This window comes from Chelmon rostratus, chromosome 13, assembly GCF_017976325.1.
Source record: "Chelmon rostratus isolate fCheRos1 chromosome 13, fCheRos1.pri, whole genome shotgun sequence".
Lineage (NCBI taxonomy): Eukaryota > Metazoa > Chordata > Actinopteri > Chaetodontiformes > Chaetodontidae > Chelmon > Chelmon rostratus.
This window is the reverse complement of record NC_055670.1, coordinates 417,806-440,858: the sequence shown is the minus strand read 5'-3', so window position 1 is coordinate 440,858 and position 23,053 is coordinate 417,806. Positions and strand designations below refer to the sequence as shown.

Below are 23,053 nucleotides of genomic sequence, written 5' to 3'. Positions count from 1 at the left end.
AAGTGTTCCCGCTTTTTAAAAGAGCTCCTGAACAGTCTTTAAAATCTGGGGAAATGTTTACAGATGGGAAAACATTGCTCTCATCGGGTTTAACAGAACCAACACAATACTGAACCAGCAGAGTCCGTTCACTGTCTGTCAGAGCAGCTCTCCATTTACTGAGCAGCAGACTGATGACACGGGTCGATCCCACCTCCAGGCGAGACGCCACAGCAGCTGCATTGTCCATGTTCACACCTGCGAGCTGGACCACCTGGTTCAGTGTCACCACTTTAGACCTGCAGAACTTCCCGAGCAGCGTCGGCCCCACCTGACAGACTGCGCTGAACCGGGTCCCATATATGACCGGTTCCTGGAGCAGCCAGAACAAAGAGTTGTGGGACCCCCGTCTCTCTTTTTTCAAAAAGTCCCACACCTTGAACAGTCCTCGGTAGAATTCCGGTAGTCCAGTGTATTTAGTGTGCTTTAAATCCATTAGGAACAACGATCTGTCCAGTCCCAGTCCTCCTAGCTGGCTCAAAATGGTGCAAGCCAGTGGCCTCCACACTAAATTAGCAGGACCACACAGAAACCTTTGTAAAAACTGGAGACGGAAGGTGGCCCCTCTGCTGCCCAGGTGGATCAGGCCCTGTCCTCCTTGGTCCCTTGGCAGATAGAGCACACTCCGAGGCACCCAGTGCAGTCTATCCCAGAAGAAATCCACAAGGAGAGCCTGGATTTTTGACAGCAGGTCTGGTGGGGGGTCGACACATTAAAGGCGGTGCCATAAAGTGGACAATACCAAATTATTAGTAATGAGGACTCTACCTCTGTACAACATTTTTTTAAGAATCCAACTCCACCTTGCAAGGCGACCTTTGACCTTATCAAGCACATTTTCCCAGTTTTTAAGGACAAAAGTTGGCTCACCTAAAAAAACTCCCAAGATATTTTAGCCCCCCCCGTCTTCCAGATCAACCCCCCAGGCAAACTGAGCTTGTTCTCCTTTTCACCTCCAACACTGAGAGCTTCACTTTTGTCCCAGTTAACTTTTGCAGATGAAATTGACCCAAACTGGGTGACAACCTTTACCAGGACATCAACATCCTGCTTACTGTCCACCAGAACGGCCAAATCATCTGCATACGCTGACAGTTTTAATGGGACATTACAACCTGGAACAGTCAGGCCCTGAAGATCAGATCTAAGTCTAAGGCTCAAAGGCTAAGGAATATAACATGCTAGAAAGGGCGCAGCCTTGTCTGACTCCCCTTTGGATCTGAAAAGGAGCGCTGAGACCACCATTAATTTTTAGCACACTCTGAATGTCACAATATAAGACCCTAATTTTTTCAATAAAAGCAGGAGTAAAGCCAAAGGCACTCAGAGTTTGCCATAAATATTCATGTTCGACACGGTCAAAAGCTTTTTCTTCGATCGAGATGACACTAGCTTTGAGGCCAAACAGCTTACAGATCTCTAAAAAGTCTCGAATAAGAATGATGTTGTCAGAAACCAACCTGCCAGGTACACAGTAGGTCTGGTCACAGTGAATAACTTGTTCCATCACTTTGCTCAGCCTGGTCGCGAACACTTTGGAGAGGAGCTTATAGTCTGTACAGAGCAGTGACACCGGCCTCCATTTCTTAATGAGCTGCAGGTCGCCTTTCTTAGGCAGCAAGGTAAGGACCGCTCTCCTGCAGCTCAGTGGCAGACGCCCTCCAGCGAGACTGTCGCTCAGGACTGCCAGCAGATCCCCCCAACCACTGACCAGAAAGACTTGTAAAAGTCAACAGGTAGACCGTCTATTCCTGGAGCCTTTCCACTCTGCATGCTCTGCAGGTCAGCATAGAGTTTATCAGATGAGAGAGCTGCTTCCAGCTCTACCTGACTCTGCTGGTCTACCTGAGGAAGACCAGTATAAAAACTGTCGGACACTGCCTGGTCCCCTCACACTGAAACAACTTTCTGTAAAAACCGACTGCATGTTGACAGACTGCAGCATGGTCAGTCAGCACATGGCCAGTGTCAGACTTCAGGCTGTGGATGAACCTCTTCTGTCCATTCTTACGCTCCAGCTGTTACAAGTGAGTGATCAGAAAAACCAACAGGACCGATAAAACTATTTTTAAATACATTAAAATGATGTTTAAAACAATAAATACGATCAAGCCGGGCCATAGACAGCAGGTTGTCTTTCACATGTGTGACGTGTGGAGGAGATTTCATGACAAACACAGACAGTACACTTGGACACAACTCATGAGCCTCGACAAGACGAAGCAGACGACCGCTAGAGGCGGCGTGAGGTTCTGCGTGGTTCCTGTCCAACCAACTGTCCACAGTGCAGTTAAAATCTCCACCGAGAAATAAATATTCTTCACTGTTGCATTTCCCAATCACTTCATTTAAAACATCCAGAAAGACGAGTCTCTCCACTCCTACGACCGGAGCATAAATATTAACAAAAACCATGTTTATGTTCTCAAACACTGCTCTCACTGTGAACAGATGACCTTTCATGACTTCTTCAGTTTCTACTGACTGAGGAACAAAATCTCTGGAGAAGAGAATTCCAACCCCACAGCTGTTGCTGGTTTTTTGACTTAAACAGGTTTGACCAGTCCATTCTGTCCTCCAGTCAAGTCTCATTATCAGCTGTGCTGTGTGTCTCTTGTACCAAAAGAACATCAAGTTTTTTTAGAGAACAAAGCTTGAAAAGAGAAGCTCTTTTCCCATCATCCCTTGCTCCATTTAAGTTCAAGCTTCCTATTTTTATTTCCCTCATAGAACAGAAAAGAAGCTGCAAACCATAAACAAAAAAACAGAGAAGGGATGACTTGGCAAATCTACTAGACGTCTTAATTGTCTTCTGTTTTTTGACCTTCTGAACTAGTTTTAAAAAAACTAGTTCACATATCGTCTAAAAGACGATATGTCTCCTGGTCAGTGAAGGATTTCTCCCCTAAACCACCAGGACTTCTCAGAAAAGTCCTCACTGAGTCAATGAAGAGCTGTAGGTCTGGAAACACTTTGCCCACTTTCACATTTCTGGCCCCTTAAGTGTCCTGCAGGAACTTCTTAATACTCGTTAAAGAGTAGTCGCTCTGTTTGTGAGGCCACGTCTGAGCGGACGCCAGAGAGTCCAGATCACTGTCCTCATCACCTCCACTACCATCTGACTGCTGACTCTGACTCTGAAGGGAAACGATCTTCACTTTACTGGATGACTGACAGGTGTCCTCAGTTTTCCTTTTCTTCTCATTTTCTTTGGAAAACTCTTCATCAACCAGCATCTCACTTCCTTCCTGCACAACACACTCTGCTTCCTTCATTACAGTCTGTGTGACCCCTGTGTCACACTGAGGACTGTCAGTGTGAAACTGATCCACAAGATCCACCACAGCTCTACCACCAGAATCCAGACCAGTAGCACCACTAGAATCCAGACCAGCAGCACCATCAGAACCCAGACCAGCATCGCCACCCGAACTCAGACCGGCAGCCCCACCCGAACCCAGACCATGAGCACCAACAGAACCCAGACCAGCACCGCCACCAGGACACAGAGCAGCACCACCTTCACCACCAGAACCATGACCAAAACCACCTTTTTTACCAGAGCCCAGAGCAGCTGGCCCTTTCCCACCAGACAGCAGATTTGCAGCACTTTTCCCAGCAGAATCCTGACTAGCAGCACTTTTATCCACACCACGCAGAACCGCAGAATCTGGACCTGGAGATACCGGACCAGCAGTATTCAAACCAGGAGACACCTGACCAGTGGCAGCCAGCTCAGTGGCTTGAGACTCAGTTTCAGACTGTAGTGAAATCTGTGAATTCTCCTTGGTTAAACTCTGTGGACCCTCCTGTACTGAACTCTGTGGACCTTGCTGTTCGGGGGTCGGTGGTGCAGTCTCATTAGCCTCAGCAGATGATTTCTCAGGACAGGAACAGATGAGGTGTCCGTCCATCCCACAGCCAAAACATTTCATTTTCTCCGAACTTGCGTAAACTGTGTAATCAAAGTCATCCACTCTGAACTTCCAGCATCAGGTTCAACTCCTCAGTGTTGTTCTGCAGGACCATGAAAACCTGCCTCCTGAAGGAAACCACGTTTCAAGAGTGGAGACTTACAGCCCAGAGGGATCAATTTTATGGGGGACATTAACTGTCCATGTCTGGACAGTTCTTTCTTAAGCACATCGTTACTTATGAAGGGAGGGACTTTGGACAAAATGATCTTTTTTGCCGGATTAACCAGCGGCACCACCTGAACGAAAGTGTCCTGAATCACTAAGCCCTTCTCGACAACCAGGTGGACTTTGTCGATGCTGTCCAGAAAAATAACGACGCCATTGTTCATCCTGGACGCGGACTTGACGCTGTCGTAACCGACAATTTCACCGGCCGCCAAACTGCACTCCTCCACCGAACAGCTGACGGTCAGACAGAGTTTCACTCCATGCCGGCGCGTGAGCTTCTCCAGCCCTGCGCCGCCGACTCCGGGAGTCGGCATGACTCCCAGCCGGACCGCCAAAAACCAGAAATGAACCACTAAACACCACCACTATAAAAAACTATATCAATACAAACCAACAATAATCAATAGAAAGATAGAAAAGATAGAAAACACACTCACTACTTCTTCCGCTCGCTTCCACGCTCACTCCACGCTCACGCATGCGCTCAGAGAGAGAGAGAGAGAGAGGGAGAGACTAACCTATCTACATAGACCAGCTGACATTTTAGGAAAACACAGCGCACCATTTAATTCCTCAGTTGTCTCTGTGTATTTAAAGGTACAAAGAAGTTGTTTGAATTGCAGTAATCAAAGTTCACCTGGCTCTATCTACTGCGGTGCAATTTTTTTTAGTTTAAAATCAGAGTGGAGACTGACTGGGCCACAGCGTTCAGTAATTAATACTTGACAACATGCCATCAAAGATTTACAGCAGCCAGAATGTTTCCGACCAATAGGACGTGCCAGGAAAAGACCAAAGTGTACACCCTCACAAAACATCTCAAAGCTCTGACCAGTAAACTGCACTTCAGGACATTTATTCATTTTGTGTTAACTATATTATTAACTATATCTTGTGTTTTGACTATAGCGATAATTGATAAACATAATAGTCTCAAGGTAGTGAATTGGTTGTCATGTTCATTCCTCCTGCTAACCGAGACCATGTTGAAAGCTCTAAAAAAGGAGTAAGTGGTACACCTGAGCCCTGTTTTTATAGCCTGTATTTCACCTGGATTGCTTTTGATACTGGAGTTTTTGATGTGTATGAGGCAAGATCTGATAAAGTTTGTCTTTCTCATGTGATTTCTAAGTGGATTTATGGACATTTATCCTTCATTGTTATAGGAGACACTGGAATTCAGAGGGTTAATAGACTTGTCTTGTTGTCATTTCAATATTTGCACTTAAGGAAAACTTCAGAGGTAATGGGGACCATCATCTTAGATACTCATGCAAATCCCAGAATCCACCATGTTCAGGACCATGTTTCTGTGAAGGGTAGGAATCAGGTTTACATATGACCAACAATTAGATGGGATTTGTAGGAATGAATAAACTGTTAAGAACAAAAAAGTGATGTTGGAGGAATTGTTGATCACCACTGATTCACTGTCTTGAGAACTTGAGAAATAACTTGATCACATAATGCAGTGGTTGGAACTGCTTCTCTTTTGTGAGGCATCTGATGTCAGATGGTCATGATGATGATGCATCTTGCAACCGGTTTTTCAGGTTTCGGTCAGTCCTTGAAAGAGTCCAAAAGGTTGTCCCAAACAGAAATGCAAACTTCAGTGCATGTCTGGACGTATCTGCAAATTATAGAGCTCAAGCAGAGGGAAGTTGTTGTACCTAGTTTTAAGCTCAGTATTGGTTTGCAGCTCAATGATTTCATGTTGTTGGTTGTGAAGGACTTCCTCTGCTCCACTTTTCATGTCCTGAAATCTCTCACCAAATGCCTTATGAAAGCATGGAGCTGAAAAGCTGGCTGGAGCTTGAGGTTTAGCTCTGAGAGGTATTTGAGAGGTATTGTGTTCTGGTTCGTTCAAGGAGAACCAGGACCCAGATGCAGTAAAAGGATCTGATTTATTTACAACAAAAAAGAACAGCTAATTGTTCTCAATTTCCATCAGTAGTATGCTGTAAATTGGTTGCTCTTTGTGTCCGCAACTATGTGCTTGATGGGTGACCAACCGGTCGAAGCAGATGGCCGCCCACCCAGAGCCTGGTTCTGCTTGAGGTTTCTGCCTGCTAAAAAGTTTTTCCTCACATTAACATTATTCACCCAGAAAAAGCTAATATTTCTTTGAAGAATATAATAATATATGATTATATAAGACTTCGTCTGTCTGTCAGCTGCTGTGTGTCTGCAGTGAAATTAGTGATGAGAAGGGACTATTAGTCTCAGTTTGAGAAGTGTTTAAAGATTAACATGAAAAGAAATGTTTTAAGTCATTTTTTTACTCTTTATGAACTTGAAGGCTAATAGCTACATGAGTGTTGATGAGTGCCCATTTACAGACTTTATCATTGAAACATAACAATAATCAATTTGAGTTTCTCCACATTTAAAAAAAATGTGAATTAGTCGATCGGTAATGGTGTGCTATGTAGTTATGACAGGAGTCGTTAATAATTTGCAAAGTTATGCACTGCCTCGCCATACTTTCTCCTGGAGACTTCATTCAAACTTTAAAACATAGATAATTTTGTCGGCTCAAAATGAACCTCGGCTCACTTTTTGATATCTCTTACGGTTTTCGATCTCTGACCATCTGAAGACCATAAAGTTTCTCAAAAAATGCTCAGAATTTCTTCCCCTAGAGTGGGTGATGTCATCATCTAGAGTGCGAGAGGCAGTGAGAAATTGCCTGAATTCTTTTTTTTTAATTGCCATAAACTCCAAATGGTGAAAAGGAGACACATAATTTTTGGATCCTTTTGTAGACAAACGTCTCTTCTCGCCTCTGATTTCAATTTTAAAGGGTTAGCCCCCACCAAAAAAAGAGGCATTTTGCACCAGCTGCCCTGCTCTGCTGCTCCATGTAAGCCAATACAATCTCCAGTTTTGTGTCTTGCAGCCTGCCGCAGTCTGTCTTTTTAATTCGACCATTTACAATTTTTTTTAAACGTATCTCAACACCAAACACACGTACATCTGGCCCAGACTTCTACGCTTCTCACAGTCTATTCAGTTTTTTGATAGCAGGTACCATTTTCTCTCAATCACAAGTTGTTCGGGAGAAACCGACAGTGAAAAAGTAGCTGTTCCTCAAGTGGAGAATTAGCTGTCAACAACTGTCAGTTACACACACACATTCAGTGTCATTACACACACACACACACAACATCTCCATGACAACCAGCCTGAGCATCATTAAAGCCCATTAAGATCAAATGTGCCCCCTAAACAAGCACGTCAAAACAAGAGCTGTTTGAAAACAACCTCTGTCCAATAAGCAACTGAACTCGGCTTCAGTATTGCAGGTTGGGCTGGGCTCAAAAAACCTGGGACAGTGTAGATGTCATGGATGAAATTTTGATTTTAGAGGTGGGGGGGGCACATGTATTTTTAACACACAAACCACACAGAGGCATGCCGCACGCACACGCGATTCACAACATCGATAGCACATGGACTTAAATTAAACATTAGTGTAAATGAAATCTCTAATATTACAATTCGTCTTGCTGAGGTGACCCAGGCAGAACAAACGTCCAACATGATGTTCAACAACTTAGCCTACAGGCAGCGGCGATAACTACCGCTAGCTAGCTAGTGATGGCTAGCCTAGCAATTACTAGCACTTGCTAGCTACCGATAACTAGTGCTAGCGATAACTATAGATAGATAGATAGATAGTGAAGACATTAAAGCTCTACATGAAGGTTTGCTTCTGTGTGGGAGTATTTATTGAGGAAATAAACTAATATAGATATCAAGTATTTATGAATTACTATGAATACATCTTTCTGTAGATAGCCTGCAGTATTCATTCTAAACCATCCTTGGTGCCCTACATTTTGGATGCAATGCCACAATAATTAGATTTTTTTAAAGACCAAATTGGCCTTGCCAAAAAATGGCTTAATTCCAGGCCTGTGTCCTTTACCGTGTTGCTTAATCATTTGCTTGTGTCAGCCTGACCTACATTATATTCTCAGTCAATGAAAGTGACGTTTTGTGCAGAGTTGCCATGTGGCAACTCCATGTGGCCTGGAAGATTTCAATGTCCCAGACAAACAGGAAACCTTCCAGTGACGTATTATCTGTGTTAATGGACTCTATTTTCCCATCTTTTTGTGTCTATTTGAGTAATGGAGACAACTTCTAGTATTCAGCAAGAGCACCACAGCTGGCAGCCATAAAATGTGCTGGATGTTTGCACACTGTCAAAGTACATCCACTAAAATTGTTTGTTTTTGTTAAACCAGAAACGCTTATCACTGTCAGAAAACATCATCGTAAAACACACTCCTCTCAAACTCAACAGAAACATAATAAAACTCACCAAAACCTTCTTGGTTCCTCTTCCCACTGTACAATCAATAATCACCAACACTGGATTGATTGAAATAAGCTCTTAATTTTAATAGAGAATATTCTTGACAGCCTTAGTGGCAACACACTATTACGAATTCTCCCTCTGAATGAGGTTTCAGCTTCTTTGCTGTTAGCCCACCACCAATATTGCCCGCATAACAGTGTCTTTGTCAGAAGTATGTTCTGTCAAAGCTGCTTGTTGGGCTCTCACACAAGGAACACACTGGCTACTATTTTATGTTATTGTCTTTTAGCACAAAAAAAGGAATTCCCACCCCTGACCCAGGTGACAAATTTTGGTTAGCAAAGACTGCAAAGAAAGCCCTACTGCTCCTTAAAATCTGAAGACATTGATTAAACTCATAAATTAAATAAGTAAGGATTGAAAATGGTGCCCTTTATTGTGGCAGGGATTTCCTGTCGTGTATGTAGTGAAGAAACAGGTGCTTATCAAAGAGTTTATCTCCTTGACAGACTCTTCCCCTGGACATCTATAGAGACGAAGAAACAAACAAATGTTCTGTGACACCAACGCAGTCACTTGCTGTCAAAATAAAACAGACCTCTCAAGAGTTCGTCCAAAAGTTGTCACTGAGTTGGTCTTAGTTGTGGTTGATCTAATTTGTGTAATTTGGTGGTAGCTCTTTCCTGGACAACAGTCAGTCATTGCTCATCCCCGTTCCATATCCCCTCATTCTATCATTCCACACATTCCTGTACATGGAACTGAAGCCAAAACTGGAGCTGTAAATTCATCTTCACTCTGTTGAGTCTGCAAGTCAAAGTGTCAGCTGAGTGTGTCAGGCCATCTGTGTGTGTGTGTTAAGACTATCAACAAATATTCTAAATTCAAATATATATTCGAATTATAAATAAATCCAGACAATCAGTTGATTGAAAATGAAATGTAGGTGAAGCTGTTATGAATGAATAACTCAACAACAATATAGGACATTATTTCATTTGTTTATTTTGGAGTGGTTGTGTAGGTTTGTCAATCTTTTAAAAGCCATGTTTATGTTGAAATAATGTAGATGGAAGGAACCGGACTGCTGTCCAGACCAATTAGAATAGGAGCCACATCAGATTTATCTTCCTCATTTTTTACCTCACTGTATGTATATTAATGTGGGTACAGGATCGCTGTGAATAATCTTTAGCTACACAGTATATTCAATGTCACTAACAATTTATTGATCAATAGAAAATGTATTTCAAAATAGAAAACCTTACACTTCAAGGTCAAGGTAACTTTATTGATACCCGTAGGTAGATTTGTTTTGCAGTCTGGAGAGGGCATCTCAAACATTATACACAACATTTAGAAACACAGGACACATACAGAAGACAGATTAACAGCAGACATTGACAGGCACTCCCAGCAGCTCACTGATCATGGTTAAAAGACTAAAATAAATAAATAAAATAAAAGTCATTAAATATTACTAAAAATGCCAATATAAGACCTGTTAAGAGCATGCTAAGAAAACATAAGAGCATGATCCAAGGGACAGTAAAACAATAATAAATAAATAAGTAAATAAATAAGTAAGCAAGTTAAGACCACATTAAAATAGGACAGACCTCCTATTTAAAAGAGAAACAGCAGCAGGAACAAAGCTGTTCCTGTAGCGAGTGGTCCTAACTCTCGGGACTATGAATCTCTTTTTTGATGGTAGCAGCTGGAACTCACTTGCCAGGGGATGGGAGTCATCTGTGGAGATGGAGCTGGCCATTCGCTGTACCTGCCGAGTGTACAGCGACTGTTGGCACAGCTGTGACTCCCCAATGAGCCGACCAGACCATTTAATGATCTGGCTCAGTGAGTTCCTTTCTTTTATGGGCAGGTTTCCAAACCATGACACAAGTGAAAAAGTTAAAACCAACTCAATAAAAGCACGATAAAAAAGTGTCATCATGGTCCTATCTATGTGGAAGCGGGACAACTTCCGCAGACAGAATAAACGCTGGTGTCCCTTCCTGCTCACAGCTTCACAGTTTAATTCAAAATTCAAAGTGGAGTCGATGATAGTCCCAAGATACTTATAAGATTGCACTTGCTCAATGGCTTGTCCCTTGATTGTGATGAGTTCAGGTGTATTGGCATTTTTCCTAAAATCAATGGCCATGTCTTTTGTCTTGGCTTCATTGACCTGTAGGTGTGAGTCCTCACACCACTTGACAAAGTTGTCAACGACAGGACCGTGACTATTTTCTGTTCCTTGGAGCAGGCTAACAATAACCGAATCATCTGCGTATTTTAAAATGAAACGGTTCTTAAAAGTGCTCTGACACATATTAGTGTACAGTATGAATAACAAGGGTGAGAGCACGCACCCTTGTGGTGAGCCAGTGGAGGAGCACACCTTGTCAGATAAAAAGCCACTAACTCTGACCCTCTGTGTCCTGTTTGTTAAAAAATGTAAAATCCAGCCCACAAGGTTATTGCTCAAGTTAAAATGCTCTAAAAGTCTCTGTTAAAATGTGCAGTTGAATTGTGTAGCAGCAGAGGAGAAGTCAATGAATAAAAGACGTGCGTGACACCCACTCCCTTCGAGGTGTTTAAAAAGCAAGTTAAGGAGAGTGAGTGTGGCATCCTCTACTCCCCTTTTCGGCCTGTAGGCGTACAGCAATTGATCGATTGCATTCTCTGTGTTTTTGAGAATTTCTAGACGAACTAGTTTTTCAAAGACTTTCATAATTATTGAAGTCAGAGCCATCGGCCTAAAATCATTCAGTGTCGTGGGGCGACTGGATTTGGGGACTGGGACAACAACAGCATCCTTCCAGATCCTGGGGACATGCTGCTTTTCCAAGGATCTGTTAAAAATTCTGTGGAAAACAGGACTTAGTTCTTTTGCACAGGTTTTCAGTAACCGTCCACAGATGTTGTCTGGTCCATGACTTTTGTTCATCTTTGTGCCATAAAAGGCTTTTTCAACATCCTCCTGTGTTACAGAGAAATGCTGGTTGTCACACAATTCAATGCTTAGTGTCTGTATTTCTTTGCTAAAATCAGACCTGTTAAAACGATTATAAAAGCCATTAAGAGCATTGGCAAAATCGGTATCTGAGCTGAAGCCATTTAAAGTGACACTGGTGCTGCTACTTCTGGTATTCTGGAGGCCAGTGATCATGTTCATACTGGACCAGGCTGAGCCGAGGTTGTTTGAAGCCATTTTGTTCTCCAGTGTGGTTTTATAGCTTTGCTTTGCCTTTAAGATTTCTACTTTCAGCTCTTTGGTGGCTGTCTGTAGGTCTGATGATCCTCCTTGTTGAAATGCTTGTCTCTTTTTCTTTATGTAGGACTTAACAGATTTGTTTACCCATGGCTTATTGTTAGGGTATATTTTCACACTCTTACTGGGTATGAGCACATCTCTGCAGAAAGCTGTATATGGACATACAACATCAGTCAGTTCGTCTAAGTCCTTACATGATTCCTCAAACATTCCCCAGTCTGTACAATCAAAGCACCCCTGCACACAGCATCATTTGTCCATATTTTCACAGTCTTGGTTTGGACTTTCTCCCTCTTTAGAACAGTCTTATAAGTGGGGAGAAGATGCACGCAGTTGTGATCTGCAGAGCCCAGAGGGGGGAGAGGGAGAGATTTAAAAGCATTCTTAATAGACCCATAACACAGATCCAGTGTCTTACCACGTCTGGTTGGACAGGAAACATATTGATAAAAGTTTGTTAGGGTCTTTTCCAGAGAGACATGATTAAAATCACCCAGTATAAAGTTTGGAGCCTCTGGAGACATAGTCTGCAGTTTCTGTATGACGTCATGTATGGTGCGGGAGGCAGAGGTGGCGTTTGCCTTGGGGTGAATGTAAACAGTCGTTATGAATATCTGAGGAAACTCGCGGGGTAAACAAAACGGGTGCAGCGACACAGACAGGAGTTCAACGTCTGGTGCACATATCTGCTCTCTGATAGTGACAGAGCTGCAGTATCGGTTCTTCACGTATACACATACCCCGCCTCCTTGTGCTTTCCCCGTCACCTCAGCTTCGCGGTCGAGTCGGTACGGGGTTCCGAGGCCATCCAGGAAGAGATCAGAGTCCTGGTCTTGCTCACTGAGCCATGTTTCTGTGAACGCCAGGACGCAGCAGTCCTTAAAATCCTTTTGGAAACGAACGTTCCCCTGAAGCTCATCCCCTTTATTCCTAAGGAACTGGACATTTGCCATGATAACCGAGGGCAGAGGAGTCTTGCTGAGCTGCTGCCTCCTTAGGCGCAGTTCGACACCTCCATGTTTCCCTCGCTTCCTTCTCTTCCTCACGCCGCTTGTAGGGAAATCCTGGTCCCTCCGTATAAACGCTGGCAACCGTGATATGACATCCGCCATTCGAGTGCTTGCACAGTTCATTTGCAGCAACATGTCACGAGAGTATACATGTCATGTACTCTCTGGGATGACAGCCCCGCTGACATCGCTCACTAACAGAAGCCCCGACAGGGCAAAATAAAAGAGATCCATGTCAGATTTGCGTTAGGCAAGTCCTCTCACTCACAAGGGCACCCACTGGGTTGACATAAACACAATCAGGACATTAAAAACAAACATAAAAGACTTGAACAGAGACGCCAACTTTTCCACCGTTGGTCGCTGCGTGCGCATGCGCCCAGTTGTAGCTTCATAAGGTATTGTAGCCTATTAATAACAGGAGGTAAGGTAAAGGTCCTCAACTGCATTTGTCCAAGGGCCAGAATTAGATATTAAGTTTATTCAGGCCTAATAAATTATCTCAACAAAAAACTCCTCTTCAGGATCCCAGGAAGCAAACAAAAATATAGAGGACTTTGAGAAATCTTATTGAATACAGCACTTTTTGTGTCAGGTTGTGTATCATTGTCTGAGCTATACTTCCTCAGTGTACTACTCTATCAGTATTGGTTTCCTCCCCTCACTTCAGATGTGACATAAATCCAGAGTCTTGCTAGTGAAGCAACATTACGCCCTTATTTCGATTTTCACCCTAAACCATCTGAAAAATGCAGAAATTTCCAGGGGGGGTGGCAGGCTATGGAAAATAACAGAGGATCAAGTCAGTGGAATGAAACCTGCAGATGTACATTTATTAGTCTCTTTGAAGTTTGACTGAATCCACACACTACACTGTCCTCTGCTCAATTTCCATCTTTACTTGACTCCCAGTGAGAGATCATATCTGAATTACATGTCTCCAGAATCCAGCATTTTGATTTCTATCTACCTCCATCCTATCAGACTTTACTTTTCACTACCCTTTGATTTATTTCTCAGTCTAAAGTCTTCTTATGTTCCTTCTTGTAGGCTCTGTTAAAGATGGACTGTCAGGGTCTCGTGGCCAGACTGGTCATGGACTTTGTCCTCCTGACCACAGCTGTGGAAGTGGCTGGACGCTGGAGGGAGCTGGCTGAGAGGCTTGCCAAGGTTTCACGCCAGCAGATGGATGCTTACGAGGCACCGCATCGCGACAAGAATGGGGTGGTGGACAGCGAGGTACATCTGTCTTTTTTTGTGTGAAATACTTTGTGTATGTGATTTCATGGTTGTAAAGCATTTGAGCTACATTTCTTGTGGAGAAGGTTAAGTTGTCTAGGATTTAAGCATGGCAGTAGTTTGTTTATTCAGGTTAAATTGGACCAAGAATCACAAAGCCTGAAGACAAGTTCACTGTGTTTTCAGATCATTGTCTAGAACACTGGTTTCCAACCTGGGACTCCTGACCCCCACTAGGGGTTGCCAAAGCTGCATGGGGGGTTAGAGGGCTTCTTGATTTTCAGGGGTGTAAAAAAAAATTTTAAATGAAAAGTAATTAAAAAAACAGTAAGCCTATATCTTAGTATTCCAATCAATTCTGTGAAAACTAAATTAAATTGTTATTTTAAAAGTTTAGATAATTTTTTTACGATATACACTGAAAAACAACTTCACAGGATAAGTCCAGGGTGAAGACCTGAACACAGATTTCACTCACAAGGCCTTCAGTCTGTGCTAAACAGCTTCGTCATGCATTAAAAAAGTATGCAGTTAAAACAACCGAAGAACCATAAAACACTTGTCTGTGTCAGGGAGAAGAAAACACTGAGAAATAAGAAGCTCATTAAGTATGCAAGATTGTTGAAAATAAAAAATAATAATAATACAGACAGAGAATTGTATAAGAGGTTCCATATTAGGAAAACTCCTCTCTGATGCAATATTCACAAAAAATAATCAGCTCAAAATTCATCCAAACTGGTTGTTGTACACAAACTTCCAGCAGTTATTGTGCTCATTATTTTGGTTACTTGATCAGTTTATCAGTTGTTCTGTACTGTTATTATTATGTATTGAATATGACATGAAATATCCATAAAATATTTACTTATTGATGGAAAAGGTTGGAAATCACTGCTCCATAAGTGTTGAAATTCCAAAGTAACAGCAAAATGCTTCAAACCCTTTTTCAGCCCCTTTAATGTAGAATGGTAAAACAAACTAGAAAATTCCCTCTGGGAAATTTTGAAAGGGACACGGGGTGTGTTCGAGCCGACAAAATTATCTACGTTTTAAACTTTGAATGAAGTCTCTAGGAGAAACTATGGCGAAGCAGCGGACAATTGAAAAAGGCTGCAATTTGAGAAAACGGCAGATTTCAGAGGTAGTCAGTCCCTGATTAATGAATTGCTCTCAGCTGTGCCTGTGGGTTCAGCTCAGACAACTTGGGGGCGGTTAGAAGCAGGCAGTATGCAGAGAGCAGGCAGTATGCAGTGAGATTTGGGTTCTGCGCACCTCCTAAACAACCCCCCCTCGGGAGAGAACCGTACCTCCTATCAGAGTGTACTATAGATCATCGGACTCTGAGTCCGAATATCATTTTGTTTTATTCCTGAGACAATAACTTTTCGTTTTATGGCGATGTAAAGACAGGAGGCATTTCTGCTTTTCTCACAAAACAGCTCTGAATTTTAACATGGGACTTAATGGGAGAGCAGGAGGGAGCTGGCTGCACAAAAAGTCTCACTATTTAAATTCAGTAAGTCTCTCGGCTTTTTCGAGGACATCACAAGAAAGAGGACAAGTTTGTCTACAAAATGATCCCAAAATTATGCGTGTAGAGTGTAATTTGTGGCCGTAGCGACGAGAAAAAGAGAAGATTTTCAGATCATTTTTAGACTCTGTGCCACTCTAGCACGCACTCTAGCGCGAACATTCCGCGCAATACACACCCATTATAATCTCAAAATTTCCCTCCAAACGATCACTGTCATTGAACAGTGACTGATCAAAAACTATAGGACCAATCAAAATGTGGATGAACACACCAATAGACCAGACTTGGGTCTACATTTTAAAGTTTAAATGAAGTCTCTCGGTGAATGTATGCCTGAGCTACAGACGTTTGAAAAACTCCAATTTCAATCTTGTTTTTTCGCCCGTCCCATAGCACACCGATCCCGAACAATACGCACGTTTTGATGTATAATTTGCGAGGGTTTTCTCAAAGCTGCGGGACGAGTTAAGGGACGAAAACTTGGAGGAGGATGAAAAATAAGAAGAAGAAGAAGAAGAAACGCGCGGGATAGTAATAAGTGACTCGGGACGTTGCCCCGTGTCCCTAATAATAATAAGAAGAAACGCGCGGGATAGTAATAAGTGACTCTGAGCGTGCCCCGTGTCCCTAATAATAATAATAATAATAATAAGAAGAAGAAACGCGTGGGATAGTAATAAGTGACTGCAGCTATTTCATAGCTGTAGGAGCCAGTGACTCGGGACGTTGCCCCGTGTCCCTAACTAGAAAATTCCCTCTGGGAAATTTTGAAAGGGACACGGGGTGTGTTCGAGCCGACAAAATTATCTACGTTTTAAACTTTGAATGAAGTCTCTAGGAGAAACTATGGCGAAGCAGCGGACAATTGAAAAAGGCTGCAATTTGAGAAAACAGCAGATATCAGAGGTAGTCAGTCCCTGATTAATGAACTGGTCCCAGCTGTGTTTCTGTGGCTTTCTCCTTGTCTGTCTCTGTTGATCACCTCAGCTGTCTGTGTCTGCTTCTCTCCTCTGCTTCATGTCTCTGTTAACATGAATTAATGAACTGAATCAATAAACATGAATGGAGCTAATGCTAACGGAGCTAACAGAGCTAACACTAACGGAGCTAACAGCTAACGGTGCGAATAGAGCTAACGGTGCTAACGCTAACAGAGCTAACTGTGCTAACAGAGCTAGTAGAGATAACAGCGTTAACAAGGGGGCGGGGGGATGGGGTTTTCATTATGCATTTGTCTGTGTGTGTGTGTTTATGTATCTGTCATTGTGTGTGACTGCGTATGTGTGTGTCTTCGTCTGTTTGTGTGTGTGTGTCTGCTTGAACTACACAAGCAGCCCAACCAGCTCCTACATAGAGATGTGTCTGGTATATGTGTGTCTGAATGTGTGTGTGTGTGCGTGTGTGTGTGTGTAACTTCTGCCCCACCTGCTGATAATTACCTCTCTACCTCTCCCACTTTTTACCTGTTCCTGTTCAATTTTGACGTGCTTGTTTTTTTAATCACTTTTTAGCTGTTGGTTAGCCCTGTTTGTGTGTGCATTTGTGTGACTACTGTCTCAACCTTTTTGGCAAAGCGCTTTCTGAATCTGAGTTTAACGACGGAGATTGTTTTCAAACAATGCCCTTGTTTTGACTGAGCTCGTTAAGATAATCATTCTCAGGCTTGTTGTCCTGCAGATGTGTGTGCGTGGGTTATTGACCAGTATGTGTGTAAATGACAGATGCACCTGCTACATTTTAAAGTTTAAATGAAGTCTCTCGGTGAATGTATGCCTGAGCTACAGACGTTTGAAAAACTCCAATTTCAATCTTGTTTTTTTTGCCCGTCCCATTCATTTCTTATGGGAAATTTGAGAAAAGTAATAGCACACCGACCCCGAACAATACGTACGTTTTGATATATAATTTGCGAGGGTTTTCTCAAAGCTGCGGGACGAGTTAAGGGACGAAAACTTGGAGGAGGATGAAAAATAAGAAGAAGAAGAAGAAGAAGAAGAAGAAGAAGAAACGCGCGGGATAGTAATAAGTGACTCGGGACGTTGCCCCGTGTCCCTAATAATAAGAAGAAGAAATGCGCGGGATAGTAATAAGTGACTCGGAGCGTGCCCCGTGTCCCTAATAAGAAGAAGAAGAAGAAGAAGAAGAAGAAGAAACGCGCGGGATAGTAATAAGTGACTCGGAGCGTGCCCCGTGTCCCTAACAATATCACCACCATCTGGTAATGCTGAGATCAGACTACATAATATTTTTGTCTTTATCTTGGTCACCATGTCAGATCTAATGATCACAGTGCAATAAACTCTTGCTGTGTTTTAGTGACTGGCAAGACTCACACCTGATTGGTCAACGCTAAGGAACACATTGCGGAATATGTCACACTGGGCGTGTCAAGACCAAAAAAAAAATCGGACATGCTAGACTTTTCACTGGCGTGTTATGCGTTATCCCAAATGCTGTACAACAGGTCGTTTAGCATGTCAAACTACAGGGGTATAAGCACCTGATTGTCGTTCACAATCGGCCATGACAAAATTGTCCCAAAATCGGGCTAGGTTCATGTCGTCCCAGCATGACATTTGTTGTTGGAAAGAGAGTGTTTTGACAAACTGACTTGTCACTTTTAACTCACTTATTTGGAGGTTGTTTTTATAATAAGACTGACCCCTCTTAGCTGATTATTTGACTTTTCTAATCTTTTGGTCTTAAGGGTTATCGCTCAGCAATGTCAACAATAGGGGAATAAGCTACATCGAAACCGCATTAATGTGGGTACAGGATTGCTGTGAATAATCTCTAGCTACACAGTATATTCAATGTCACTAACAATTTATTGATCAATAGAAAATGTATTTCAAAATAGAAAACCTTACACTTCATAAGGTATTGTAGCCTATTAATAACAGGAGGTAAGGTAAAGGTCCTCAACTGCATTTGTCCAAGGGCCAGAATTAGATTTTAAGTTTATTCAGGCCTAATAAATTATCTCAACTAAAAACTCCTCCTCAAAAAACCTATAACTTACAGTGATTAGTTATAGGTTATTATGGTTGTGCTGTATACCTGCATGAATATAATTTGAAAATACTAACTGTTCTGTCGCCATACAGGTGTGATTGAGACGGATGAATGAAACACCTGTTGCTAATCAGCTAATACCAACTCCATCTCCTTCATATTTATATTTATTAAATATTTATTTTTTGTATACAAAAGATGGGGGATATCATAATCCTGACAAACAAATTATGCAAAGAAAAATCAGTAACAGGAATTAATAGATGTATTGAAGGAGTTTGTCAGTTTTGGAGAGGTTGTAGATGTGTGTTTTCAGTGACGATAATAACAACAACAACAATGATAATAATAATAATATCCTTAACCCTGTAAGGCCCAAATACTACCAATGTCTGCAGGTTCTGTGAGTTCATTGATTGTCTCCTAATAAGCAGAGTGAAGGGCTTAATGGGATGTGGCAGCCCAGAAAAAAAAGTGACTCTTTCCAATTTCTTTCTAAAAGTGATTAATGAGTGTACAGTGCCAGGTGGCATGAATATAGCTTTCCAGACTATTTTGTGTGCAGTTTGAACAGATTTCTGAGGAGAATCCCATGTTCTCCTGATGCTGTACCCCTGGACCAAGATCAGGACTGTTCTAGATTGGAGTGAAATTATATGGTTCAAAGATAGCGTTTGTGAGTTTGTGGAATTTACACCAGGTTGTCAGAGATGCTGCTATTGTTAATGTTTTGAAACAACAATGATGTTTAATAGACTGACTGAGAAAGGGTCAATCTGAAATCTGAGTGTCTTTACAAACTGTTTGTTCTGTATCCAGTCATGTGTGGTTTGATTGATTCAAATGGATCCATTTGAATATGTACTGAGGTTGGGAGTAATGATTAAAGTTTGGTTCTTCAAGTCCTCCTTGTGTTTTTGTTTTTTTCAGAGTAGCCAGTTTGAGTCTTGGTGTTGTTTTCTTCCAGTATAATTTACAGATAATGGAATTGAGAGATTTGAATCAGCAGTGGGTGGGTTGGGTTGGAATCATTGTGAAAAGATTGTTAGTTTTTAGGCAGTAGTTGTAGTTTTACTGGTTGCTATTCCACCCATATTGGATAGTAGAAGGTTCATCATCATCATCCCCATGGAGACTAATCTTATGATGTGCATTGGGTGTTTGGATTCCTTAGATGTGGTCATTCTCAGAAATGGCTACAGCTAATGGTTTGATGAAAATGATGAATAGGGAGGGAGAGAGTGGGCATCCTTGCCTAGTCCCCCTCTGCAGTGTGAAGTTTTGTGAGCTTTGGCCATGGTTGTTAGCAGTGGCTGTGGTGGTGTACAGAATCTTGACCATTTGATAAATGATTGCCCAAAGCCAAATTTTTGAAAAGTATTTATGAGGAATCACCAGAGTTTTTTTCTGCATATATGGTAGCTATGTAGCTTGTTGTAATGATGAATGATCCATTAAAATAAAAAGTCTGCATGTGTTGCTGCATGAGTATCTACCTTTGATGAAGCTGGTTTGATCTGGGTGAATTATGGACTAAATTACTTTTTTCTGTTAGCTAGTGCTTTAGAGATGATGGATAGAGATGATCCTCCAAAGGGAGGAGAGAATTGGGGCAGTAACTAGATGGTGAGTTTGGGTCTTTGTTAAGATTAAGTAGGGATGAAATTGTAGCTGTATTCATGTTCGCTGGAAGCCTGGAATTTTGTTTAATTTCAGCTATCATTCTGTTGAAGAGCAGCACTCGAATGGACCAGAAGTGTTTGTAGAATTCAGCAGAAGAAGTGGAGAGTTCCTCTTGTGTTTCTTTTGGTTTGTTCTTAGCCAAGATATGGTAAACCAATGCTAGATATTAACTTATGTCCTCTTAATTAGGCTCCTTTTCTGATGAGTATAAATTAGCATAAAAATCTCTGAAGATTTTATGTATCACTTCACATGAGTGTGTGGGCTTTCCTACTGAGTCCTCAATGGTAGAGATTTTTTTGTTTAATTTGATTTGCCAAGTATTTGCCAAATTTGTTATTATGGTGAAAATCTATGTCTATGAATCAGGAATTGAGTTTTCTTATTCATAATTTCATTTATTTGGTATTTATACCTTTTAAGTTGATTCTGCCTTTCCACTGTTGGGTTACTTGCATTAATGTCTTTAAGATGTTTAAGAAGTTTTTGATCTAGTTCAGTTTCTTGTTCTTTTTCTTTCTTTTTTAATAGATAAGATTAAATTAAATTCTTGTGTTGCGTTGCATTCACAGTGGCATAGGCTGCAAGCTCCCTCCCCTCCAACTGTTAATTGTGGCGGTTTATGGAATATTTCTTGATGCTGGGGAACAGGACAGTGGTGTATGCTGATGCTTTGCTGTGCATCAAGATTCAGCAGATATGTGTGATTATATATGGGATTACAAACAATATGTTGTTCTGATGTGCATCATACATCATCAGTCTATGTTGCCTTTCAGAAATCATTCTACACGAGCCTCGTTATGCTTTCATTTATTTGTTTTACACTCATTTGGGGTGCCACCTCCAAGGAGGAAAATCAATAACCCAGTTAATTCAGTGAATCCACTTAATCAGTCTGATAACAAAATTGACTACTGTCTCTCCTTCAAAGGAATACACAGAACAACAACTTAGTCTTATTGAGAACAACCTACCAGCTATTAACACGGGATGAAGGAAATTACTGATAATCACACTCTAATGGTCATAGTGGAACACACAAGCAGTATTGATCTGTGGATGATTAAACAGCATATGCAGTGACATGGGCAAGGGTCAAAGAGAGACTGGGGAATCCGGGGATCAAACTACTAACCTTGTGATAGGTGGACGACCTGCTCTACCTCCTGAGCCACAGCCACCCCATAAATGTGCAGGAAGTAAGATGGTTTTGCCTACTTTGAGGTGTGTTGGCCCTTTGCTGGACACTTTCTTGGTCGGAGTCCAGATGTTGCAGCTTGGAAACTCCTCAAAATGGATTCCGGGGTGGCTTTGGAAAAACTTGGCATTGGCATTGAATTTGTTTCCTACACACAAGTTCTTGACATGATTCACACCAAAACATGACCATCATGTTCAAATCAGCGCACTTTTAAAAAGGTTTGATTTTAATAGCAAAAAACAGACATGGCAAAAAATAAAACAATATGCATTCTAATTTGCAGTCAAAAATAAAATCTGCTCTGTCAGTTTGAGTATTCAGACAATGGGATGTTTGTTCTCTCTTTCTATGTCCTCAGGCCATGTGGAAGCCAGCGTATGACTTCCTGGTCACATGGGCCGCTCAGATTGGGGACAGCTACAGGGACGTGATCCAGGAGCTGCACCTAGGTTTAGACAAGATGAAGAACCCTGTCACCAAACGCTGGAAGCATCTGACCGGTACACTCATCTTGGTCAACTGCTTGGACGCCTTGCGGAGCTCCGCCTTTAGCCCCGCTGCTCAGGATGACTATGCCATCTAACTCTCTCCTTTATGACTCAGTGTTAATCCTGCACTCTTCTGGAGCATTTTAAATGTTTCACAGTTTGAAGTGCTGCATATCAGCTTTCTCTAAATCACTCTAAATGCTAGTACTGATGTTGTATGTTGTTATTTCATTCCTGCAGTGCAGCCTTCAGCTCCCCGTGCACAGGGGAACATTGCTACATCTCTGCAGGTGCTGGCCAAACAACACAATGTTGTATGGAGCTCACAGTATTCATAAATGACTCTTTTAATAGGGCCTGTCTTGCGCAATTACATATTTTTGTACTGTTGTTATGGCACTATTTTTACAGCAACACTTTTAACCCTTTGGTTAAAAAGTGTGGATTGAACACCACAAAAGAAAGACACTTTTTCAAGAAAAGACACTTTTCAATGTTGTATCCTTGTTACCGTAGCCTTGTCATGTGTCAAATCTGCTCTATTTATTTGTACATGAAGGAGAAAGGTTACTTTTTCTCCATCTTTCTTCTGCAGTGTTATACAGTGCACAGCACAGTTGCACTTATGCATAGGGATGTGAAAATTCTATGGTTCAGAAAATGTAGTGCCAAAGGAAAGGGCTGTCAGAAGGCAAGGTTAAGTTCCAAAATATACTAAATATAGTGTACACTTAAACTGATATTATTGTATGTGGGGCTTCTTTTTTATGGATAAAACACATTTTGCTTCTGATCCCTTGCACAGCACTTCAAAAAAAAAAAAAAAACATTCCTTTAAGAGCTGGTGCTTGTGCTCCTCAGCAGAAACAGTCTGTTCTGAAACAGTACATTCACCCACTTTTGGTCCCCTCCAAGCTGGGAGCTTGCTTGTAGCCTGAGATGGTTTTAAAGGACCTCCAGATTCCACTGATGTTCTTCGCCAACTGATTCTTTTTGTAGCTGTTCTTTTCCCTTCCTGATTCTTCTCCCTTATCAAATTCATCACAGGCCATATCAGCTTTTGCAGAGGGGAGAATATACACCACCATC

General features: G+C 41.8%; 1 protein-coding gene across 1 annotated transcript in view; it reads left to right on the top strand.

Moving 5' to 3' along the window:
• LOC121616581 (SH3 domain-binding protein 4) overlaps positions 1 to 22,802 on the top strand; it is a 54,782-nt gene extending 31,980 nt beyond the window's left edge. Inside the window, exons 4-5 of the mRNA XM_041951413.1 lie at positions 13,849 to 14,037; positions 21,835 to 22,802. Of these exons, the coding sequence (XP_041807347.1) occupies positions 13,849 to 14,037; positions 21,835 to 22,059 (414 nt within the window). The 3' untranslated portion in view covers positions 22,060 to 22,802. The remainder of the gene's footprint in view (positions 1 to 13,848; positions 14,038 to 21,834) is intronic.
• The last annotated feature ends 251 nt before the right edge of the window (positions 22,803 to 23,053 follow it).